The 25,223-nt window shown below is 38.4% G+C and overlaps 1 protein-coding gene across 2 annotated transcripts in view; it reads left to right on the top strand.

Annotated features, from left to right (window-relative positions):
- Nucleotides 1-22,340, top strand: part of NPFFR2 (neuropeptide FF receptor 2) — a 95,420-nt gene extending 73,080 nt beyond the window's left edge. For both annotated transcript variants that reach the window (XM_025922007.2, XM_086704878.1), the window contains exons 2-4: nucleotides 3,445-3,794; nucleotides 13,689-13,788; nucleotides 19,621-22,340. In XM_025922007.2, the coding sequence (XP_025777792.1) occupies nucleotides 3,467-3,794; nucleotides 13,689-13,788; nucleotides 19,621-20,470 (1,278 nt within the window). In that variant the 5' untranslated portion in view covers nucleotides 3,445-3,466 and the 3' untranslated portion in view covers nucleotides 20,471-22,340. The remainder of the gene's footprint in view (nucleotides 1-3,444; nucleotides 3,795-13,688; nucleotides 13,789-19,620) is intronic.
- Nucleotides 22,341-25,223: the final 2,883 nt, after the last annotated feature.

The following is a 25,223-nucleotide window of genomic DNA, read 5'->3' as shown; positions in this document are numbered from 1 at the left end:
TTGTGAATTGATAAGAGTTTGAATTACATTATCTGCTTCTGTTCTGTACAGTCGCATTCAGATAATAACACATTTTTTCCGGATCATAAAAAAACCAAAAATCTGGAAATGTGAAATAAGTTGAAAAATATAGAAAAACACCAACATATACTAATATCAAACCAGTCCATCTCCCACTGAGTAATGCACTGTTAGTGGTTTCTAGCAAATACAATTACAGGAAGGAAAGAATTTTAAATGACTTGCTCTCTTGATTTCTCTTTCTGAAGACCCAGACCCTGTTTCTACAGATAAGCATAAGGGTCTGGATAAGCTCTGGCAACTTGGGCTCTAAATGGAGCTGATGCAGTTTAACCTACATTTGTGTTCTCCCCAGGGTCAAAGATGAAGGAATGATAAAGCTCACAAACAAGTTATTGTATTCATCACATGGATTTCCATGTAGAAATAAACAATACAAGACTAATTAGTGTTAAGATGGCTTATAATTAATTTACTCAACTTGTAAAATACTAACTTACAAACTTTAGACTTTGTTATTAAAAAGACATCACACATTTTCAGTGAAATATTCTAAAACTATTGAACCATCGATATGGGTAGACTATAAATCTGCCTTCTAGAAACTGGTATACACAAATTTCTTAGTCCTTATATGATTTCATCTACAGAATTAATATGCACAGAGTATACTTTAATTCTAGACTTAAAGATATTCAATCAGAGATTGATTTTATTTAAAGCATTTTAATCAACTGTATAGAACTTTTAAGTGTCCAGTGAAAAAGATGCCAGAAGCAGGAATACCAAAGGGCAATTTTCCTTGGTGTATTAAACTGAGATAAGTGGATCCCCCTAGAATCAATCAGGACCTGGCTTTTCTCTGTCTCACTCACTACAGTAATACTAGGGGTGATGATGTTATCCCCAAAGTTATACTATTATAGGTTAACCTAATAGCCAAAGCTGTGGCCTCACATACAAAATTTTACAATTATGTGTCAGGAGGAAGTTAACACTTAAATATGACAGGTTCCTCCTTTACCCTCTATATGGCGTGTTGGCATGTTACCTTGCCAAATATAGTCATCAAGCCAATAATAGGAATAGTGAAATCCATGTTGGCTCCTAAAACAAAATCTTATTTTGGTTTTTCGATAATACATTAGAAGAAGAGGAAAAGAAACACTTACCTCTCCAACAACTGACATGGAGTTTAAGTTAATACACGGGAAGGTTTTGAAAACCTTGTTCCATCTCAACCTTCCAAACACTGTTATCCCAGCAGATATGGTTGCTCTAAGCTGGAGCATAAAACAGAAAGTGAAAATATAAAGCATTATGTCTTATGAGATATTTCCCCCAATATATTTTTCAGCTCTAATTGAATCTGTAGACAGAAGTTTCTTATCAGTGATATTTAGTGACCTACAGTGTTGTCATGCAGTTTTCATTTATATTTACAGCATTTCCTTGCCTTGGATACAAATATCTTTAAATATTTGTGTGAATGCTTTTCTTTTGGATACTTTGAAGCAATTTTTATCAAGCTAGTAGGTATTCTCAGTGTCAGGCTCTGGACCCAGACATTTTCAGCTTGACTCTGTATGGTAGAGTATATCTAGTCTTACTCAGATTCCATTCTTTTTTCTTTTCTCCTAACCCTCACCCCATCCCACACTCACTTTCTTTTCATTTTGCATTTTTGTTTGGGCTTAGGGACATTAAACATAGAAAAGCAGAGATGAGCTTTAAAAATTAGAAGAAAGGGAAGAAATAAAATGGCAAAATATTGGAGGAAAATGATCCCCTTTTATTGACTTATGTTTATATACTTGTTTTGTAGTAATTTACCTTGTTTACTTACTGTTTGTTCCCTGTACCTAAAATAGAGAAAACTATCCAAAGTTGAGTATTTGAAATGAATACTACATATCTTGATCTCCATGCAGTATTTACAAGAATAAACATGCTCCCCTAAAATGATACAGATATGTAGTTGGTGAAAGACTGAAAAATGCAGAGTGATAATGAGGTCGTTAATGTAAACTGGGGTCTGATTATCTATCTTACCAATTCAAAGTCCATGAAATTACTCCCCCCCCCATAAAAAAAGAATATGGGAGCTCAATTGTGTACTATCAAATTTATTTCCCTTTAAGGGCACATATAACGTTCTGTCCAACCAGTTGCAGAAAACAACATATGCAGAAAAGAGTTAATGAGCAGGTCAGAGCCTGACATCTTTAGAAAGGACTGCTTGCAAGGTCTGCCCTTGGTTAGAGTCTGGGAACGTAAATCAGAAACAGTTCCCTATAGTGACATAAAGTGTCCATAAGTGACTGAAGTGGCTCATTATACCTAATCTGTTTGTACAGACATTGTTCATGCTGCACATGTACTTTCCATCTGGGAGTCTGAAATTTTGATACTGCTTGGAGGAAGGTACCATGTGACCATTCTCCAATTAAAAACCTAGGATGCTGAGTTTCTAATGAGCCTCCCTGGTAGACAACACTTCACACATCTCATCAAACTCATTGCTAGAGGAATTAATCTCACTGTGTGACTCCACCGAGGGAGACTCTTAGAAGCTAGTTCCTGGTTTCCTGCAGATATTACCTTATGTGCCGTATTATTTGCTGATTTTATGTTGTATCCGTTTGCTGTAATAAATATTGGCTGTGAATACACTATATGCTAAGTCCTCTGAATTCTTCTAGTAAATCACCAAACATGGGCATGTTCTTGAGGACCTCTGATACACAAGGTTGACTGAAATATCTACATGAAGATATATTGATTCTAAATAAAAATATGTATTGAATATATGTGAATGGAATTATGTTAAGTAAAACCAAGGCAAGTAGCATAGACTTCTTTTAAGAGATTCACAGTATAGTGGCTATCTCTGCATATAGAAGTATATAAAAAGAATATTCAATTAACAGAGTCAAAGCAGAATAAGGAATATACAAAAAACTTATTTCTATGGGAGTTTTGAAGATATAGACACCTCATCTTGTTTCAATTGCCAGGAAAGCTGAAAACCTGTTAAGTTAGCCTTAAAGGAACAAGTAGGTTTTGACAGGTTATGATATCTAGAGACAGGAGAAGAGGGGAATTTTGGAAGGTTTCCCTTACAGAGTTTCTCTTGAAACTTTGCAAATGAGTATGAGGCGTTATGAAAAAGTGAAATATAGAACCTATTGAGGAAATAAAAAATAATAATCGTTACTTAGGACACAAAGTGTACATTTCAAATCTCTTGGTACAAATCCTAATAATTTGAATGATCTGTATAACTCATTTCCATGCAACATTCACGGATTATTATAGAAGGACCATCAAAATTCCATAGTGTTTTAAAAGTATTCCTCTTAAACTCAGGCACAGAACTGATTTATGTTCTATTGGTTTCTAATTATGCTTTTTCTTTTCTAGCTCTCCTTTGTTCAGGTCCATCATGAGTGAGAAATGGGACTCAAACTCTTCAGAAAACTGGCATTATATTTGGAGTGTCAATGGCACAAAATATCACCTATACTCAGATATCAATATTACCTATGTGAACTACTATCTTCACCAGCCTCAAGTAGCAGCAGTCTTCATCACTTCCTACTTCCTCATCTTCTTCCTGTGCATGGTGGGAAATACCGTGGTTTGCTTTACTGTAATGAGGAACAAGCATATGCACACAGTCACTAATCTCTTTATCTTGAACCTGGCAATAAGTGATTTACTGGTTGGCATATTTTGTATGCCTATCACGCTCCTGGACAACATCATAGCAGGTATGTTGACATGTGTGCTGTACAAGGATGATATGTTTGTCCCACATTCCTGTACCCATGGCAGGGTCATCCATTCATCTGCAAATATTTATGGAGTTCCAAGAACTTCTCCAGGTACCTGCCCTCATAGGGCCTACATTCTAAAGGAGGAGAAAGACAATAAACAGATGGAGGATAAGTAGTCAAAGAACGGTAGGAATTATGGATAAAAATAAAGCAAGTGACAGAGATGAAGAGTGGAAACTGTCATTTTTATAGAGTTCACTGAAGGTCATCAGAGAATGAGATCTAATGTTTTTTTACTGATGACTTTAAATTTGCTTAATACAGTTCAGGGCACATAGAATGTAGTAAAAATATTGGGAATATTCTACACTGTAGAGTTCAAGGAACTGGTAAAGTCTGGTTTCAAATGATATAACGTCTTCAGTCTAACAGATGTTGGGTCCCTCTTGTGGTTAGCTAGGGAGATTTCCAATAGTTTTTGAGGGAAGCAGCAGTCCCGTGTACCACAAAAAGTGGTAGTTTAATCAGTGGCAATGTACATACGCAATATGAGTAACTTAACACTGCATCAGTTAGGGTGCTGCCCTGGAGTCCTCGTGGCCTGTCTTGCTACTTCTCTAGGGCTACATCATACACTCTGGAAGTGCAGGGGCAGTGGATCTCCTGCTCCCAGAACAATTTTGGCACATGATACCTGCTTAATTGTTGTAGACTCCAACTCGAAAGTTCTCTTTGGCCAGCAAAAGAGCAGACTCAAGATTAAAACGAGAGATGGCTAATGTCCGGGAAGAGACAAGAGCCCTAATAAGGGTCCTTGTCCCACATTTATTCAAATCAGAAGGCTTGCAAACGTGATGGTCGTGTACAAAGAGACAAAGAAACTAGGAACATTAACTTGGGGACCTGATGGGGAAAGGGGGATTTTGAAGATATACAGTGTTTGGGCTTTGGGTCAATATAAAACAAAATCCAGGTGCCAGGCAGATGGGTAGATAGTTGTTAATGGCAGACAGGAGGCGTCGTGCCTGTTTATCTTTGCCAGCCTAGGGGATGAGACAGATGGGGCATAACCTCAGGGTTAACAAGGCCCCTTTTCTTTTGTTAATCATCTCCGCTCTGGGCTGCTTTGCCTGCAGTGCAGCAGTCCACAGTCCAATTCACCAATTTACCTACCCTGGCCCTCTTCTCCTATGAAAGCAGCTTTCTGCTATAGTACTAAATTTGGGGTGCTTTCATCATGAATATCTAATCTTGTTATTCCTATGTATTGGGCAACTTTGCACCATTTCTATTTCAGGCCTTTGTCTCTATTTTGGGGGGCTCAGCACCCCCTCCCTATTTTGGGATGCCTTTGGACCTCCCTATTCCTGGCACCTTTATGCCTATTTTTGGAGTGTCTTTGCACCCCCCTATTCTTGGAGTGCCAATCTGGTGTACCCAAACTCAGGTGTAAGCATTTTATGGCTTTGTATTTCTTTATGCCTTGTTTACCCATTGGTGTAACCCTGGGGGATTCCTAAGCTTATCCCCCACACTTAATAAGTATTTGTTGTATTAATGAGTGAGTGGTATTCATGAGGGATACTCGTATTCCAAATATGTATAAGAAAAAATGATACAATAGGAACATATCAAAAATATTTAGAGTAGTGTGAGCCCTGTCATAGGTCCTACCCCTTCATTCAAGATCAGTGCACTGAAGAATAAGAGGTTTATCTTTAGAGATGACATCTGTTGCCTTCCTTTCTCTGCAGTGGGAACAGGGAGAGTTTAAGAATGCCTCTTCTAGGGGCGCCTGGGTGGCGCAGTCGGTTGAGCCTCCGACTTCAGCCAGGTCACGATCTCGCGGTCCATGAGTTCGAGCCCCGCGTCCGGCTCTAGGCTGATGGCTCAGAGCCTGGAGCCTGTTTCCGATTCTGTGTCTCCCTCTCTCTCTGCCCCTCCCCCGTTCATGCTGTGTCTCTCTCTGTCCCAAAAATAAATAAACGTTGAAAAAAAAATTAAAAAAAAAAAAAAAGAATGCCTCTTCTAGCATCTGTACTGCATAGATTCTGTGTTTTTTATGTACTTATTTTTAAAAATAGTTTATATTTTTAACAAAAAGGAATGTGCATTTAAATTTGTTTTTAATGTTTATTTATTTTTGACGGAGAGACAGACAGAGTGCAAGCAGGGGAGGAGAGAGAGAGGGAGACAAAGAATCTGAAGCAGGCTCCAGGCTCCGAGTTGTCAGCACAGAGCCCGATGTGGGGCTCAAACTCACAAACTGTGAGATCATGACCTGAGCTGAAGTCAGATGCTTAACTGACTGAGCCACCCAGGTGCCCCAAGGAATATACATTTTTAAGACACTGGGCTAGGCAAAAAGAGAGCAAAACAATTGATTTAAATTATTGTTATCGCTCTCAAGAAACTTACTTTGCCAGTAAGAAATGTTCTCACTATCTCCCCCTATAAATATTTATAAAAAAATTATTATCTAAACTCTTCCTTAATGTTACCCTTCCTTATCCCTGATTCTCATTCGCAGGAGGCAGCCACATTCAACACCTTACCTTTATTTTTGGTATTTATTCTCATGTTTCTAAATAACATATTTCCATTATAAAAGGTATTATCTTCACACTGTGGGAGATGTGATGTAGTTCTTCTAATCTTCTACCACAAGAGGTATTTCCCCCAGCAGCCTCCACTGAAATCACATAGAGCAAAAGAACATAAATTCACAGAAACTGCCACATACTGCTGAATGTGAAGGTGGGAAAACAGGATTGGCTGGAATTGTGTACACATGCAATCTGATGCATTTATATTGACACACAAAATCACATTCACACTCTTTACCTCCTCTCATTTTCCCCACATTATTATAATTTTTAGTTGTCAGTATGCAGAATATATGTTCCTATTATTTGTATCTTAGTTCTGCTGAGGCATGAATGTTAATACAAGAAAATTCCCCAGGATTAAGCACATGCTATTTTTGATTGAAAGGACTATGATATCAATATGAAAGAGTGCTGTGATATCAATTTCTTTTTTCTTAGATTTAATAAGGGCATCGTATTTTTTTATTTAAAAAAATTATCTTAGGGGCGCCTGGGTGGCGCAGTCGGTTAAGCGTCCGACTTCAGCCAGGTCACGATCTCGCGGTCCGTGAGTTCGAGCCCCGCGTCGGGCTCTGGGCTGATGGCTCAGAGCCTGGAGCCTGCTTCTGATTCTGTGTCTCCCTCTCTCTCTGCCCCTCCCCCGTTCATGCTCTGTCTCTCTCTGTCCCAAAAAAATAAACGTTAAAAAAAAAAAATTATCTTTGTAACGTTTATTATTGAGAGACAAACATAGAGCATGAGCAGGGGAGGGGTAGAGAGAGGGGGAGACACAGAATCTGAAGCAGGCTCCAGGCTCTGAGCTGTCAGCACAGAGCCGGATGTGGGGCTTGAACTCAGGATCTGTGAGATCAGTGACCTGAGCTGAAGTCAGTTGCCTAAACAACTGAGCCACCCAGGCACCCCAGGGGCATTGTATTTTGATTTGCTTAGTTGGGGGTATGTACCTGTAAGTAATATAACCTCAACCTCTCTTCTACAAGTGTTAATTTCTTGTTAATACCTTCAGACATGTCAGGTAACTTGTGAATTGCATCTTTTTTTTCTGGAGATACCCTGCTGGTGCTCTCTACCCTTTTGTTTCTATTCAGACATACTGCTTTTTAGGCATGGAGCTCGGCTGCTACTGCTCTGGGAAGTCCCTTCACTGAGATCCTAAGGACTCTCTTTACTACTCTTTGTGTTCAATCCCCTGTTTTCCAGAACCATGTCTTCTTTCTTGGTTTATTTCTCTGTTAGTTTCCTGAGAAAGTGTGCATTAAGATTAAAAAAAGAAAAACCAGGGGCACCTGGGTGGCTCAGTCGGTTAAGCGTCTGACTTCGGCTCAGGTCACGATCTCAAGGTCTGCTGTGCTGACAGCTCAGAGCCTGGAGCCTGCTTCGGAATATGTGTCTCCCACTCCCTCTGACCCTCCCCCGTTCATGCTCTGTCTCAAAAATAAATAAACGTTAATTTTTTTTAAAGAAAAAACATTTGAGATCTTGTTTGTCTGCAGTTATCTTTATTCTGCTCTCATACCTGATTATGGTTAGCTGTATGAAGTATTTAAGACTGGACATTTTTTCCCCCTCAGAATTTTAACAGAGTTGTCTATTGTTACTGCTGGGAAACCTGATATTACTGTTGAAAAATCTAATGATGTTCTTCTTTTATCATCATTTGCATTTTGAAAACTTGGGGCTTGTCTTCATCCTCAGTGTTCTGAATTTCAGGCAATTATGCCTTCCGTAGGTCTTTTTATTTTTCATGTGTTGGACACAAACCAGGTTCTTTCAATCAGAAACAGAATGCTCCTTAATCCTGGGGAATTTCTTGCATAATTCTCTTCCATTTTACTTTTTTCAATTCATATTAGTCAGATATTAGAGGTTCTGGGTTGCCTTTTGTTTCTTCATCTTTCTTGTTTCTGTTCCTTATTGTTCTTTTTTCAAAGATTTTCTTAGTTTTCTCTTCCAGACACTATATTGAATTCCACATTTCTGCTCTCATGTTTTAAATTCTTTGACCTATTTTATTTTCTGCATGTTTCCTATACTATAGTGTACATTTCATCAATAAAATGTGTTATATCTCTGAGGTTTATTTTTATGCTTTTAATTCCAGTTAACAGGGTTATATTAGTTTCAGCTGTACTGGTGATTCAAATGGTGATTCAAAAATTCCATACATCACCCAGTGCTCATGATAGTACGTGCACTCCGTAATCCCTATCACCTATTTCACCCATCCTCCCACCCACCTCCTCTCTGGTAACCATCAGTTTGTTCTGTATAGTTAAGAGTCTGTTTCTTGGTTTATCTTTTTTCCTATGCTAGTTTATTTTGTTTCTTAAATTCTACATATGAGTGAAATCGTATTGTATTTCTTTCTCTAACGGGCTTAATTCACTTAGCATTTTAATCCCTAGGTCCACCCATGTAATTGCAAATGGCAAGATTTCAGTCTTTTTTTGTAGCTGAATAATATTCCATTGCACATGCATGTACGTGTGTGTGTGACACATCTTCTTTTCCATTCATCAATCAATGGATACTTGGGCTGCTACATATCTTGGGTATTGTAGATAGTGCTGCTATGAACATAGGGGTGCAAGTATCCCTTTGAATTAGTATTTTTTTATTCTTTGGGTAAATAGTAGTGAGATTGCTGGATCTTAAAGTAGTTCTATTTTTAGCTTTTTGAGGAACCTCTTTACAGTTTTCCAGCACTCTGGAAAACAGTTTGCATTCCCACCAACAGTGCAAGAAGATTCTTCTTTCTCCACATCCTTGCCAATACTTGTTTCTTGTGTTGTTGATTTTAGCCATTCTGACAGATGTGAGGTGATATTTCACTGTACTTTTGATTTGCATTTCCCTAATGATGAATGATGTTAATCAGCATCTTTTCATGTGTCTGTTGGCCATCTGTATGTCTTCCTTGGACAAATGTCTGTTCATGTCATCTGCCCATTTTTTAATGGGGCTGTGTTCTGGGTATTGAGTTGTAGAAGTTATTTATATATTTAAAATACTAACACTTAATTGGATATGTCATTTGCAAATATCTTTTCCTATTCAGTAAGTTGTCTTTTAGTTTTGTTGATTGTTTCCTTTGCTGTGCAGTAGCTTTTTATTTTGATGAAGTCCCTATAGTTTATTTTTGTTTCTGTTTCCCTTGTCTCAGGAGACCTATCTAGAAAGAAGTTGCTATGGCTGATCTCAGAGAAGTTACTGCTTATGTTCTCATCTAGGATTTTTGTGGTTTCAGGTCTCAAATTTAGATCTTTAATCCATTTTGAGTTTATTTTTGTCTATGGTATAAGAAACTGGTCTAGTTTTTCCAGGTTTCTTGAAGAGACTGTCTTTTTTTCCATTGGATATTATTTCCTACTTTGTTGAAGATTAGTTGACCATATAATTGTGGGTTTATTTCTGAGTTTTCTATTTTGTTTCAGTGATCTATGTTTCTGTTTTTGTGCCAGTTTAATACTGTTTTGATTACTACAGGTTTGTAATATAACTTGAAGTCTGCACTCGTGATATCTCCAGCTTTGCTTTTCTTTTTCAAGTTTGCTTTGGTTATTTGTGGTCTTTTTGTGGTTCTATACATATATTAGGATTGTTTGTTCTAGTTCTGTGAAAAATGCTATTGGCATTTTGATAGGAATCACATTAAATGTGTAGGTTGCTTTGGTAGTACAGACATTTTCACAATATTTGTTCTTCCAGTCCATGAGCATGGAATGTCTTTCCCTTTCTTTGTGTTATCTTCTATTTCTTTCATCAGTGTTTTATACTTTTCAGAGTATAGGTATGTTACCTCTTTGGTTAGTTTTCTTCCTAGGTATCTTATTATTTTTGGTGCAGTTGTGAATGGGATTGCTTTCTTAATTTCTCTTTCTGCTGCTTCATTATCAGTGTATAGAAATGCAACAGATATCTATACATCGATTTTGTATTCTGCAAATCTTTTATCAGTCCTAGCAGCCTTTTGGCAGTCTTTCAGATTTTCAGTGTAGAGTATCATGTCATCTGCATAGTGAAAGTTTGACTTCTTCCTTACTGATTTGGATGCGATTTTTCTTGTCTGCCTGCCATGGGTAGGACTTATAGTACTATGTTGAATAAAAGTGAGAGGGAACATCCTTTTCTTGTTCCTGGTTTTTGGGGGAAAAGCTCTCAGTTTTTCATCATTAAGGATGAAGTTAGCTGTGGGTTTTTCATATATGTCCTTTTTATGTTGAGGTATGTTCCCTCTAAACCTACTTGTTGAGAGTTTTTATCATGAATGGATATTGAATGCTGTCAAATGCTCTTTCTGTGTCTACTGAAATGATCATATGATACTTATTCTTTATTTTACTGATGTAATGTATTATGTTGATTGATTAGCAAATACCGAACCACCCTTGCAACCCAGGAATAAATCCCACTTGATCACTGTGAATGATTTTTTTTAATGATTGTTGGATTCAGTTTGGTGTATTTCATTGAGGACTTTTGCATCTATGTTCATTAGAGATATTGGCCTGTGGTGCTCTTTTTTTGGTATCTTTATCTGGTTTTAGTATCAGAGTAATGCTGGCCTCATAGAATGAATTTGGAAGTTTTCCTTTTCCTATTTTTTGGAATAGTTTGAAAAGAATAGGTATTAACACTTCTTTAGATGTTTGGTAGAATTCACCTTGAAGCCATCTGTTCCTGGGCTTTTGTTGAGAATTTTGTGATTACTGATTCGGTTTCCTTGCTGGTAATTGACCTGCTCAAGTTTTCTATTTCTTCCTGTTTCAGTTTTCGTAGGTTATATGCTTCTGAGAATTTATCCATTTCTTCTAGGTTGTCAAAATTGTTGGCAAATAGTTTTTCATAATAATTATAATTGTATTTCTGTGGTGTTGGTTTCTCCTTTCTCATTTGTAATTTTGTGGCCTTTTTCCTTTTTTCTTATAAGTCTGGCTAAAGGTTTGAAGTAATTTTTTTTATATTTTTCATCTACTTGATTTTTTTTTCTTAAGTTTCTTTTTTCCTATTTTAGCCACTTTTATATTCGAGGCTTCCCGTCTGTCAATTGCTGCTTAGCTGCTTGTGTTTCAGACTGAGACATGGTGCGGCTTCCTTGGACCTCTGCATGCCTTAGGTTTGAGGTTAGGCCCACTCTTAGCCTCATTAATCTGGCCCATTCGCTGGGAAATCCACAACTGTCAAAAATTGCACATCAGGGGGTGCCTGGGTGGCTCAGTCGGTTGAGTGTCTGACTTCAGCTCGGGTCACGATCTCGCGGTCCGTGAGTTCAAGCCCCGCGTCAGGCTCTGGGCTGATTCCAGTTCTGTGTCTCCCTCTCTCTCTGCCCCTCCCCCGTTCATGCTCTGTCTCTCTCTGTCTCAAAAATAAATGTTAAAAAAAAAAAAATTAAAAATTGCACATCAGTGTTCTTGGAAGGATCACATTCCCCAGAAGGCAATTCTCTGACCTATTGCCATGGGAGTCGTAAGACTGGCTGCTCTGTTCCAGAGCCTAGTGGGTCTCTGGGCAGCAGGACCGCATGCAGAGCATATATTTTCACTTCATCATTGTGCGTCATTGTGGTACCTGTGGTACCCACCACACTTGCACCTGCTGACTCGGAGTCTAGAGCCCCTCTGCTTTTACTTCCTCAGAGAGTAACCTCCATTCTTCTGCTAGCAGGGGAAGAACAAGTGGCATCTGGTTGTATTTATTCATAATTCAGCCAGTTGTGTCATTTTCCCAGCTTTATTTTCTTTCTGCGTATTTGAGTTCTTTGTTCTCTGGTGCTTTCATTTCAGTGGAATTTAGTGAGGGAGATGAGATAAATCATATGTTCTATTTTTGACCAAAGGCTATTGACACTCCTTTTTGCCTTTTTAATACTGTCAACAGCCAAACATATTTTAGGACTAGGAAAATGTGTTCACTTTTGGTTTCTATTCAGGGGAGTCATTCAAGCATCTATTTTAACATGAGCTGGATAGATGCCAAAATGGTTTTTCTGGTAGACTTGGATCATTTAGATTATTGGGAATATTTTAAATTAGGTACAAATATTTTTAAAAAATAAATTACAGATCTGTTTAAAAGAAAATGAATGTTATTTTTTTTCTCAGATTTTTAAAATTTATCTTTTGGGAAACGAGAATATTTGCTAGTGGAAGAATATGATTACTTTCTTATAATAGCAGGGGTGTTTAGATCAACCTGTTATAATTTTACTAATTTCTTTTATAAACATTCCAGTAAATGAAGTTTACTTAGAAAGTAATTCAAATGGACTATTTTTGTTTATGCAAAGTGCTCTTTATTCTTGAAATACGTTTTAGTCAGCTCAGGCTACCATAACAAAATACTATAGACTAGGTGGCTTAAGCAAAAGACATTTATTTTCTTTCTATTCCAGAGGCTAGACGTCTGAGATCAGGGTGCTGGCATGGTCAGCTTGTTGGTGAGGGTCCTTTTTTTGGTTTGTAGACAGCTACCTTCTTGCTTTGTGCTCACATGGCCTTTCTTCTGTGCATGCTCCTAGAGAAGAAAGCTTTTTTTTTCTCCCTCTTCTAACGGCACTAATCCCATCATGTGGGCACCACCTTGTGGCATCATCTAAATATAATTACTTTCCAGAGGCCCCACTTCCAACCACATTGAAACTTAAGGCTAGAATATATGAATTTGATGGGAGGGCAGGTAGAGCACAAACATTCACTCTATAACAAAGTACCTCTGAGGTAAATTGTCTCATTACATTATATATGAATAAATATTAATTTTATTTATTCTACATGTGACTCCTATTCCCCATGATTTATGAGGTACATTTTCAAAATTATAAAACCAATATTCTTCCTGTCTTACTCATTTAAAGGGCATTATTGCATAAAGTTAATGGTTTAGGCTCTGGAACCATACAAGTGGGATTGAAATCCTAAGTATGTTGCTAACTAGCTGTGGCAAGGTATGTGATATATGTGTGTTTATTAGCTAGTCTATATCATGAGGAAGAGAATAAAGCCTTTGAAAGTCTATTTGGGGGATTAGATAAATTAATAGGTACAAAACACTTACCACAGTGCCTAGAATGTTGTAACTACCATAGGAGTTCTGACATTAATAGCACTATACTAAAAACAGCTCTGGAGATATTAATGAAAATAATGGGAAACATTGATTGTTTTCTGGATATCATTTAGGAAATAGTTGCATCAGTCTTGATTTCATGCTTTTCTGTTCATATTTTTTGTGAAATTAAAAAGTATGATCTTTTCAAAGACTGTTTCAATTTCCCTTTCAGGATGGCCCTTTGGAAGCACAATGTGCAAGATCAGCGGATTCATTCAGGGAATATCAGTTGCAGCATCAGTCTTTACTTTAGTTGCGATAGCTGTGGATAGGTAAGTCAGCACCAAAATATGAGTCCAGAGAAAAATTTATTATCTACCAAATTTGGTTATATTTGCCCCAAACTATATCCATAATATCTATCCTTTAAGAGCAAGGTGTATCTATCTACTAAAGGTTCAGTAATAAAACTACTGAAATTTTCATATTTTAGAATTAAATAATTAGGGATGATACGTGTCTTAGTTTGGGCTGCTCTAACAAGATTCCATAGACTTTGTGGCTGGAGCAACAAAAACTTATTTCTCAGTTCTGGAGGTGGGACGGTCCAAGGTAAGGATGCCAGTATCTTCTGTGTTTAGTGAGAGACCTTTTCTTGGTTTGCAGAAGGCTATCTTCTCCTTGGAGAGCACAAACTCTAGTCTCTTCCTGTTCTTATAAAAGGTCATTAATCCTACCATGAGGAACCTACCCTCTTGATCTCATCTACCTAGTTACTTCCTAAAGGTCATGGCTCCTAATATCATACAACCAAGGTTTAGGGTTTCAACCCTATTCAAAGTATGAATTTCTGGGGGACACAAACCTGAAGTTCATAACAGCATAGTTTATATATTTTTCACACTAGAATATTGTATTTTCTAATGGTGAAAATGTGAAATAAATCTGATATTTTATCCAAATGTTAAGGTAAAATTTAATAATCCATTTACACATATTGTTGAGTGTGCCTGTAATAGGCTGGGTTGTATACCATCTCAAACAAATTAGACAAAGTACCTCCTAAAGAAGTCCACACTCTGGTAGAGGTAGACAAGACACATTAATGAATACTACTCTCTTACATAACAATGGTATAAAGGAGAGAGTGATCAAGTTACTTCTCAGGACAGGGAGTGTTGCATTCACAGAAAAGGTCATATCTGTCTAAATCTTGAGGGGTCAGAAATTTACCTTGGAAAGAAACATCTCTTTCCAGATCTTTCCAGAGGAAAGAGCATCTCTTAAAACAGAGATATATATACGGCAATTGAAATAGGAGGATACTTGTCAAGAGAAGTACAGAGAGACAGTCCAGCTAGAACATGGGAGGGTGGAATAGCACATTAGGTCACAGAAAGTCTATGATAGACCTGGGGCACCTGGGTGCTCAGTCAGTTGAGCCTCTGACTCATTTCAGGTCAGCTTACGATCCCAGGGTCTTGGGATAGAGCCCTGCATCAGGCTCTGCCCTGAGTGTGGAGCCTGCTTGAGCTTCTTTCTTTGTAAAACAAAACAAAACACATGTCTGTGGATCTGTCTTCCATTTGTCCTGAAGACAGCAGGGAGCTGCTACTAACATCTTTTATGTAGGGGAATAATGACTAGATTTTCATTTTAGAAAAAACAAGTAGAAAGGGTTTAGAGTTGTGTTAAGACTAAAGAAAAGAAAAAGAGTTAAATTTTTGTAACAACTTAGATGGGAGAGGATGTGTGCATGTGTTAAGGCAGTGGCAATTAAGGGATACTTGAGAAGGAAACTGAACAATGTCCTGAAAGATGTCTCCCCAGCCAAGGAAAAGGACCAAAAAGGAACCAACCAGTCAGCAACACATACATGTAGATGAGAGAGTGTTTAAAAAATACAATAGAATTGCTGACATTAAAAAAAGCAAAACAACCAGTAGATCCTATTTTCAACATTAATCTGTTTTTAAGAACCCATCTTATACATCCAGTTTTTTTGGTTTACATGTAAGAAGAATAAAATTTATATATATATATGCTAGCCACCAAATGCCAAAGATATCTTTTTACATTAAAATTTGGAAGCTAATCATTTCCAAATTTACCATATCCTGTTACTACTATTATTTTCTACTACTAACTAGTGCTACTACTAAATTATTTAGTTGTGAATATTTGTAGTACTATATCTTAATTTTACAATTATTTATGTCATCTTTACAGTGAATTAAAAAACTGTAATATCCTTTGTATTTTCTACTTGAATCTTGAGTTTATCAGGTTTATTTCATTACATTTAGTATTAAGTATCCCTTAATTTGTTTTTCACGGTTTCTAGTATGCCTCCTAATTAGAGATTTAGAAATAAACATTGCTGTTCATTTTTTAAAAATGTTTATTTTTGAGAGAGAAGACTGCGTGTATGTGCACGCACACAAGTGGGAGAGGGGAGAGAGAGAGGATTTGAAGCAGGTTCTGCACTGATAGCAGAGAGCAGAATGCAGGGCTTGAACGCACAAACCTTGAGAACATGACCTGAGCTCAAGTTGGATGCTTAACCAACTGAGCCATCCAGGTGCCCCGACAGGAGGGATACATGGCAACGTCAAGATTCCTGAGTAAAATGGAAAAGGATTGAGTAGACCTACCAAGAGAATTTCAGCAGTGTCTGTCATGTTTTATGTCTTTTAAAAAGTGATGAAAATATGGTCACCTGTGACATACCCTTTGCTATCTGCCTTCCAATCCATATATCATTTCTTTGTGGTTTCAGTTATTTTTTGTAATACAACAAGTCACCTCCCAAAACAAGCCACTTATTTAGTGGCTCATCATGCTCATGAATCTGTGATGTGGGCAGATTCCCTGATTAGGGAAATATACCTTGTCTCTGCTCCACTTGGCATCAGGGAGGGGAGCTCCATAAAACCCCACTCTGATGGTGGTGCCCAGATTGGGAGGACTTAAACAGCTAGGAGACAGAACTGAGTCTTCTCAGGCACTTTATTCCTACTGGTTTTTCTCCACATGGGCTCTATAGCATGACAGCTTCAAGGTAGCTGACCTTCTTACATGTAGTCTAAGGCATGTGTGTCCTAAGTGCCAGTGAAAGTCACGTAGTGTCACTGCTGCATCCTATTCATTAGAGAAGTAAGTCACTAGGGGTGCCTGGGTGGCTCAGTCGGTTGAGCGTCTGACTTCGGCTCAGGTCATGATCTCACAGTTCGTGGGTTCGAGCCCCACATCAGGCTCTGTGCTGACGGCTTGCTCAGAGCCTAGAGCCTGCTTCAGATTCTGTGTCTCCTTCTCTCTCTGCCCCTCCCCTGCTCACGCTTTGTCTCACTCTTTCTCAAAAATAAATAAGTGTAAAAAGAAGTGAGTCACTAAAACCAGCTCATATTCATGGAGAAGGGAATTGAATTTGGAAGACATGTTTTCAAACCATCACACACCTTCATGTCCATCTGAACTACTTGCATCTGAATGCCTTTCTCAGGGTCAGCTCTTAGAGGAAGCCAAACTAAAAAATCTCCCAAACCTATTTCTCCAGACTAAGTCTTTCTCCTAAATTTCATACTTCTATTCAAAATCCCTCCTGGATAACTTCACCTGCATATCCAACAACAAGCACTTCAAAATAGATCCAGAATTGAACTTGTCTTCTCTACCAGTCCCCCACAAAATAAGTAAACAAAAAGTTAGCTCCTTTTCTCATTTTCCCAAATCAGTGAATGATAGTATCACACATCCAATCTGTTCTTGAACTTTCCTTCTCTCTCCAACTTCTATCTAGTCACTCTTTAAATCCCATAAGTTCTTCACCAAACTCCACACCCAAGAAACAAATAATCCAGTGAAGAAATGGGCAGAAAACATGAATAGACACTTCTCTAAAGAAGACATCCAATTGGCCAACAGGCACATGAAAAGATGCTCAACGTTGCTCCTCATCAGGGAAATACAAATCAAAACCACACTCAGATACCACCTCACGCCAGTCAGAGTGGCTAAAATGAACAAATCAGGAGACTATAGATGTTGGCGAGGATGTGGAGAAACGGGAACCCTCTTGCACCCTCTTGTTAGTGGAAATACAAACTGGTGCAGCCACTCTGGAAAACAGTGTGGAGTTTCCTCAAAATATTAAAAATAGATCTACCCTATGACACAGCAATAGCCTTGCTAGGAATTTACCCAAGGGATACAGGAGTGCTGATGCATAGGGGCACTTGTACCCCAATGTTTATAGCAGCACTTTCAACAATAGCCAAATTATGGAAAGAGCCTAAATGTCCATCAACTGATGAATGGATAAAGAAATTGTGGTTTATATACACAAAGGAATACTATTTGGCAATGAGAAAGAATGAAATCTGGCCATTTGTGGCAATGTGGATGGAACTGGAGGGTATTATGCTAAGTGAAATAAGTCATAGAGAGAAAGATAGATACCATATGTTTTCACTCTTATGTGGATCCTGAGAAACTTAACAGAAGAACATGAGGAGGGGAAGGAATAAAAAAAGGTTAGAGAGGGAGCCAAAACATAAGAGACTTTTAAAAGCTGAGAACAAACTGAGGGTTGGTGATGGGTATTGAGGGCACCTGTTGGGATGATCACTGGGTGTTGTATAGAAACCAATTTGACAATAAATTTCATATTAAAAAAAATCCCATCAGTTCTGGGTGCTAACGGTCTTGAACAAGTCTACTATCTTCCATTGCTTGAGATAGAATACTGAGATTTTTTTTCCTAAGTGGTTGTAGTGATAAATTTTATGTGTGACCTTGACTGTTCCATGTGGTACCCAGATATTTGGTCAGACATTATTCTGGGTGTGTCTATGAGGGTACTTTTGATGAGATTAACATTTGAATCAATAGGTTGAGTAAAAGATTGCCCTCCCTACTATTGTTGGCCCCTTATTCAATCAGTTGAAGGCCTGTATAGAACAAAGAAACAAAAAGGCTGACCTTCCTGCAATTAAATGCCTGACTTTTATTGCTGAGGCATCAGTCTTTTTCTGTCTTCAGACTTGAACTGCAACATTAGCTCTTCTGGTGGTGTGAGCCTGATAGCTTTTGGAACTTATATCGGTGGCTATCCTGTTCTCAAGCCCTTAGATGTGAACTGGACTATACCATGGGCTCTCCTGGTCCCCATTTTGCCAGCTGCAGATCTTGGGACTTCTTCCCAAATTGCACGAGCCAATCCTGTAAAGGTCTTTCTGTATATTTATGCATACTGTTGACTCTGTTTCTCTAGAGAAGCCTGAGTAACTTGCCAAATCTAAACTCCAGCATGATTTTAGCATAATTGCGCAATATTTTCTTTGGCCATTTTCTGACAGCATTTCTTTTTTGTTCATATACATATATATGTGTGTGTGTGTGTGTGTATATACACACACACACACACACATATATATATATGAATATATTGTATGTATATTTGTTGAATGAATGAAAAAATATTTGAAGACCCAATAGTTGGTTTGCAAAAAAAGAACAAAATACCTAGAATTGTGCCTATAAAGTTACCTATAATTTAAAGGTAGGTAGATGGGAGGAAAGGGGGTGCCTGGGTGGTTCAGTTGGTTAAGTGTCTGACTTCAGTTCTGATCATGATCTCACATGATCTCACGAGCCCCACATCAGGCTGTGTACTGACAGCCTGGAGCCTGCTTCCAATTCTGTCTCCCTCTCTCTGTGCCCCTCCCCCACTTGTGCTCTTTCTCTCTCTCAAATAAATATAAATAAACAATTAAAAAAAAACACTAGAAGAAAACTTGTTTAAGATAGCAGACATTACCCATGCAATGAAGGACAATAGAGCAATTAAAGTTCAAATTAATTAGTATATGAAGATATGTTAGATAAAGCTTTTAAGTGGCTCAGTAGCAACTCCATGTTAATTTAAGTTTTCTTATCTGCTGATCTGGAAAGTAATAGTTTTCATAACACTAGTTACCGCTATCACTTTCATAGTCTGAGTTGAAATTTATATCAGTTACAAAAGACATCAATGCATGCCTCTCTACTGCTAATGGTAACTTTATGCTTTTTGAGGGGAATGTGAGTGGGAGAATTAAATTCAATTCACAACTTGGTCAAAAGTTACAAGGCAGTGTCCCACTGCTATTTGCCTTTAATTGCAGGTTCCGCTGTGTTGTCTATCCTTTTAAGCCAAAGCTCACTATTAAGACAGCATCTGTCATTATTGTGATCATCTGGGTCCTGGCCATTGCCATTATGTCCCCATCTGCAATAATGTTACATGTACAAGAAGAAAAATATTACCAAGTGAGACTCAACTCCCAGAATAAAACCAGTCCAGTCTACTGGTGCCGGGAAGACTGGCCAAATCAGGAAATGAGGAAGATCTACACCACTGTGCTGTTCGCCAACATCTACCTGGCTCCCCTGTCCCTCATTGTCATCATGTATGGAAGGATTGGAATTTCACTCTTCAAGATGACAGTGCCCCACACAGGCAAACAGAACCAGGAGCAGTGGCATGTGGTGTCCAAGAAGAAACAGAAGGTCATTAAGATGCTCCTGATTGTGGCTCTGCTTTTTATTCTCTCCTGGCTGCCTCTGTGGACACTGATGATGCTCTCAGACTATGCTGACCTGTCTCCAAATGAACTGCAGGTTATCAACATCTACATCTACCCGTTTGCACATTGGCTGGCCTTTTGCAATAGCAGCGTCAACCCCATCATTTATGGTTTCTTCAATGAGAATTTTCACCGTGCATTCCAAGATGCTTTTCACTTCCAGCTCTGCCAAAAAAGAGCAAAGCCCAAGGAAACCTATACCGTAAGAGCTAAAAACAATGTGATCATAAGTACATCTCATCAGTTAGCCCCAGGACCTGCAATTCAAAATTCACATGAGGAAAATTTGCTTTGTAGGAAAAGTGCTGAAAAACCCAACCAAGAATTAATGATGGAAGAATTAGGGGGAGTCACCCAGAGCAATGAGATTTTAAAAGAGCTGGTATGATTATTTTAACTATACAGTGTGTTATATATAGAAATACTATTGCTTTCTATAGCTTTGTACTTGAATTCTACGAATGTTCTAAAGAAAATATGTACTGAAAGCCCTCTTTGAACAGAAGTGGAATAGTCTTATGTTCATATCCAATCTTATGGTATATAAAATATGTAGAGACTCACATACAAATTTGCCTGGATAAATCCATTTTCTAGGAACAATTTTCAAAGCCTGACCTTTTCCAATTTAGCCAGTTGGGTAGGAGTCAAACATACGTATTATGTGTATACAAATATATACAACACACACTTATTTTCTCCAAACGGCGATAAATGGGCAGTTATTTGCATGAGAGTACATTTTGTCAATTCTCTGTTTGCTTTTGGAGTTGAAATTTTAGACTACAAAATTATTTGTGCTTTTAAAATATACTTAGCTTTCTTAGAAGAACTGCAATAGCAAATAGACACTATTTCTTTGTGTTTAAGGTTGATTTTTCTTTGAAAGAGTACAGTTAAAGTTGGTGAAATCATAACACTGTTGGCTTTTTAATATTTTCATAAAATTCATGCTGTAGCTGAACCCATATTTCTTAGAGGTGACTTGGGATGCCAGTTTGACCCCCTAATAGAATCTCTGACAAAGAAGAAAATCCTTTTTTTTTTAATGTTTATTTTTTGAGAGAGAGAGAATATGAGCAGTGGAGGGGCAGAGAAAGAGGGAAACACAGAATCTGAAGCAGGCTCTGACCTGTCAGTACAGAGCCTGATGCAGGGCTCGAAGACACAGACCGTGAGATCATGACCTGAGCTGAAGTCAGATGCTCAACTGAGTGAGCCACCCAGGTACCCCAAGAAGCAAATCCTTTAGTAATGCAACATTTGGCCAACATTGGAGAATGACCACTCTCCTTTGAAGGGCTGAGTCAAAGATGTGTGACAATCATTAGTAAAATCTGTTCAGAAAACGACCAATTATTCCAGATTTCCTGCTGGGTACAACAATTAAATCCTGCACTCTTACTGAATTAGTAAACTAATACCACTGCTAAAAAGAGAATTGCAAACCCTTGGGTTCTGCTATGTTTCAATTATGTAATGGCAATAGCTGTAAATGTTAGCTTTTATTCTAGGGTGAGATTAGTCCCTAGAAAATTTGAAAATAATAAATAATTTGGCAAATAAAAATTGCTTGGTTCAGGCCAAGAGTGATGAAAAGTGTTATTTCCTACAATCAGGAAGGACAACTTTTGAAGTCTAGGTATAGAATTTGATCATCTATTCCTTTGCCCCCAGTTACCGAAGTACTATTTACAGTAAATGTTGAAGGTTATTTTGTTGGACTCCTACTTTCTAATGGGCATCCTCACATTCTGTCAGCACCTGAAATTCATCATCACTAAACCCCACAACCTTACTTGTCATCTAACTACCTTCTATCAACTTCAACCCCCTTTCATATGTGTATTTCCACCAATAGTCTGTTTGTGACAATGTAGGTATTATCTAAAGTGATATATTTTCTCTACTGTGCTCGTTTTCTTGAGTCCTCCCAAGCAGAGTTGTTAATATCCATATTTTTACTAACAGTCTGTTCAAGACAATCTAGGCCACAAGCCACAGAGCATTAAACTTAATGGAATTTGCCTGACTAGATTTCAGACTTTCTTGGGATTAGTGACTTCTTTTTTCCTTCCATTTTTCTCCCTTATTGAACAGAAATATCTACAACTGTTATTCCATGCTTGTACCACCATTGTGTTTTGGAAGCAGATAACCTGCCTCTTTAGTTTCAGTGGTCCACAGATGGACAGAAATGGTGTTGCTAAATTTGTGATAACGTGTTATGGCAAAAGTACAAAATACACTTCCTTTTCTTTTTCGTAGTTAATTCTTTGATATGTTTGAAGTGTATTTTTTGTAAGAGAAAAATACAAGTTATTTATAGTATTTAAGCAGTTTTTCCATTCAATCATACCTCTGCCTGGCTTGAGCACTAGCTTCTTAAGGGATTCCAGTTTGAGAACGCCCTCCCTTCTGGGTGTGTTGCCCGTGCGGCTCCCTGGCTTAGGGACCGTGCTATGGTGCATTACCTTAATGGGAGATAATGGCCTATGAATTACACCATGCACAGATGAAGCACATGTTCAATACAGCAAAACGAATAAGAAAAATTCAGCTTCGGTGAATTTATACAGAAAGTTGTACTCCAAAGAGTATAAAAAGCTGTATGAATTTCAGTATAGATCTAAGTTTTGTGTTTTAGTTTTTTATTCCAACGTGGAACAAGGATCACCACAGTCAGTGAGTAAGACCAGCATGACACAAAGGCAGTATGTGTGGTAGTTAGGATGACAGATACTGGAGCAAGGCAGACAGGTTCAAATCAAGGATTCTCTGCTTGTTACCCAGTGCATGATTATGTCGAAGTTACTTAATCCCTCTGTACATTGGTGTCCTCATCTGTAAAATGGGGTAATAATGGTACCTGTTCATAATTTTGTCCTTAAATGAGTTATATTGAATAAAACATTTGAAACAGTGCTTAGCCTTCAAATACTCATGTGTGCAATTTGTTACATGTACTAAATAGGTGGAAAAAGCCACATTTCTTAATCCTGGATAAAAAACATAATCCCTGAGCACTTACTTGTGTGTCAGCTTTTACCTAAGTGTCACACAGTGATTGACTTACAGAGGCTGACATAGATGTAGCATATGAATTCTAACTAAAGGGAAACTGGAAAAAAATAAATGTAAGTGAAAATCTCAAGTCTGGAGGAATGACAGTGGGCTAAAAATGGACAAGAACTATGCATCACTTCTCTGTACGTTGCATATGTGCTTTCTTATGTATTTGCCTTCCTCTTTTAACTTTGGGCTTTTGAGGGCAAAGATGCAGCTTTTCAATCTTCATATCTCTAGAGCTCAGCATGTTGTCCTAACTGTGTAGGTGAATAATAACTGATATTGAGTAAATTGAATATCAGAACAAGTATTCTTACTTATGAATTTGTTACTCTGCATTCTTCATTACGTCTAGGATAAAACATGATGATCTGTGAGTGTGAATTGTAATAAATAAAAAATTTTCCCCAATAAGAACTATTGTTTTTCAATGAAATATTTCTCATAAACAAACATATTACTGAAGGATTCACAAGGGTACTTTTGATTTTACTGTGAAATCCAAAGTATTATGATGGCTAAAATTTTAGATAAATAATTTTGCCAGGAATTATATCACTAGCTTTTCAATTAGTTATTTAATTACATTTTAAAAAATATATTTTCAGAAATTATGAATCTGACTTCTGGGTGAAATGGTGAAGTAGGAGCATCCAAAGTTCACCACATGAGTACACCTAGATAACACCCACATCAGTGTGAATAACCCAGCAAACAACCCGAAGACTGGCAGAACAGACTCTCTACGGCTAAACGTTGAGAAGAGGCCACATTGAAAAAGGTAGGAAGGGCGGATACATGGTCGGAAACTAAACTGACTTGCAACACTGTCCACAGGCATGAGAAATGGTGAGGAGCAGACCTCGCATTAGCCACCCCAGGCACAGAAGACCTCCACTGGGAAGATGAATCCCCATGATACTTGGCTTTGAAACCAAAGGGGCTTAACTTTGAGAGTTGTTACAGTCAATGGGACTGAACAACTAGAACTTTAAAAATCAGCAGACTCCTCTCTCGGAAAGCTGGAGGGTGATAGGAAGCCGAATCCCTGTCCTTAAAGAGACAGCATAAGAGCCCCACTGAGAGAGAGCATTGGAGCAGCAGTTTGAAAAACACTTGGGGTATATGGGAAGGAGATTTGTTTACTGATCTCAGAGTATGTGTCAGAGGGGCAGGGATCTTTAGGAGACTTCTCTAAGAACAAAAAAGCTGGTAGCTGCCATTTCCCTCTCTCACCCTCCCCAGCCTAGATACACAGACACCTGCAGGGACCAGTAGGACCTGAGAACTCTATACAATAGCTTGCAAAGAGCACACCTAGCTCCTGTGCTCTTTCACAGAACCCCCAACCCCAAATGGGCCTCAGCGAGAGTTCTCCAGAACAACAGTTCCCTCCCACAGCAGGCCAGCACAACACCTTGCTAACAGCACACAGCATTCTCCTGTAGACTCAACTCCTCCAACCCACCCTCAGCAAGAGTCAATCCAAAGTGATGCCACAAGCAAGACATTGTGCAAGCAGCACTGCAGGGACCAGCAGCACTCCAAAGTGACTCCTACCCGGGGTGGGGGAGTAAAAACCACATATACCCCTTTGGGACCCAGACATCTGTTCTGACTGCAGACCCTGCCAACCAACAAAAGCTTAGGGCACAGCACAGGGAGAGCACCGTGCAGATCAGTGCTGTGAGAAACCCTGATCTGACCCAACTCAAGCCCAAGGCAGTTCAGGTGGCCCACTAACATCACAGGGACCAAACCCTGCCCACAACAGAGAAAGAGAGCTTTTGTACACAATTGGACTGAAGACAAAGGTGGCTCAGTCTTAACACACATAGGAAACACCCATGAAGCACCAGGTTCTGGTGAACACGGGATGCCACTGCAGGGCACTATAGAACCTCTTCTTCATAAGGCCACTACATTCAAGAGCAGGAGATGTAGCTGACTTTACTAACACAGAGAAACACACATAGAGAGTTAGACAAAATGAGAGAAATATGTCTCAAATGAAATAAAAAAATCACAGCAAGAGAACTAAATGAAATGGACATAGTATGCCTCATAAGGAA

Source organism: Puma concolor, chromosome B1 (genome assembly GCF_028749965.1).
Source record: "Puma concolor isolate L17-30 chromosome B1, mPumCon1.1.hap2, whole genome shotgun sequence".
In the NCBI taxonomy this organism is placed as follows: Eukaryota; Metazoa; Chordata; class Mammalia; order Carnivora; family Felidae; genus Puma; species Puma concolor.
Note: the sequence above shows the minus strand (reverse complement) of the source record. Positions and strands in the feature narration are given on the sequence as shown.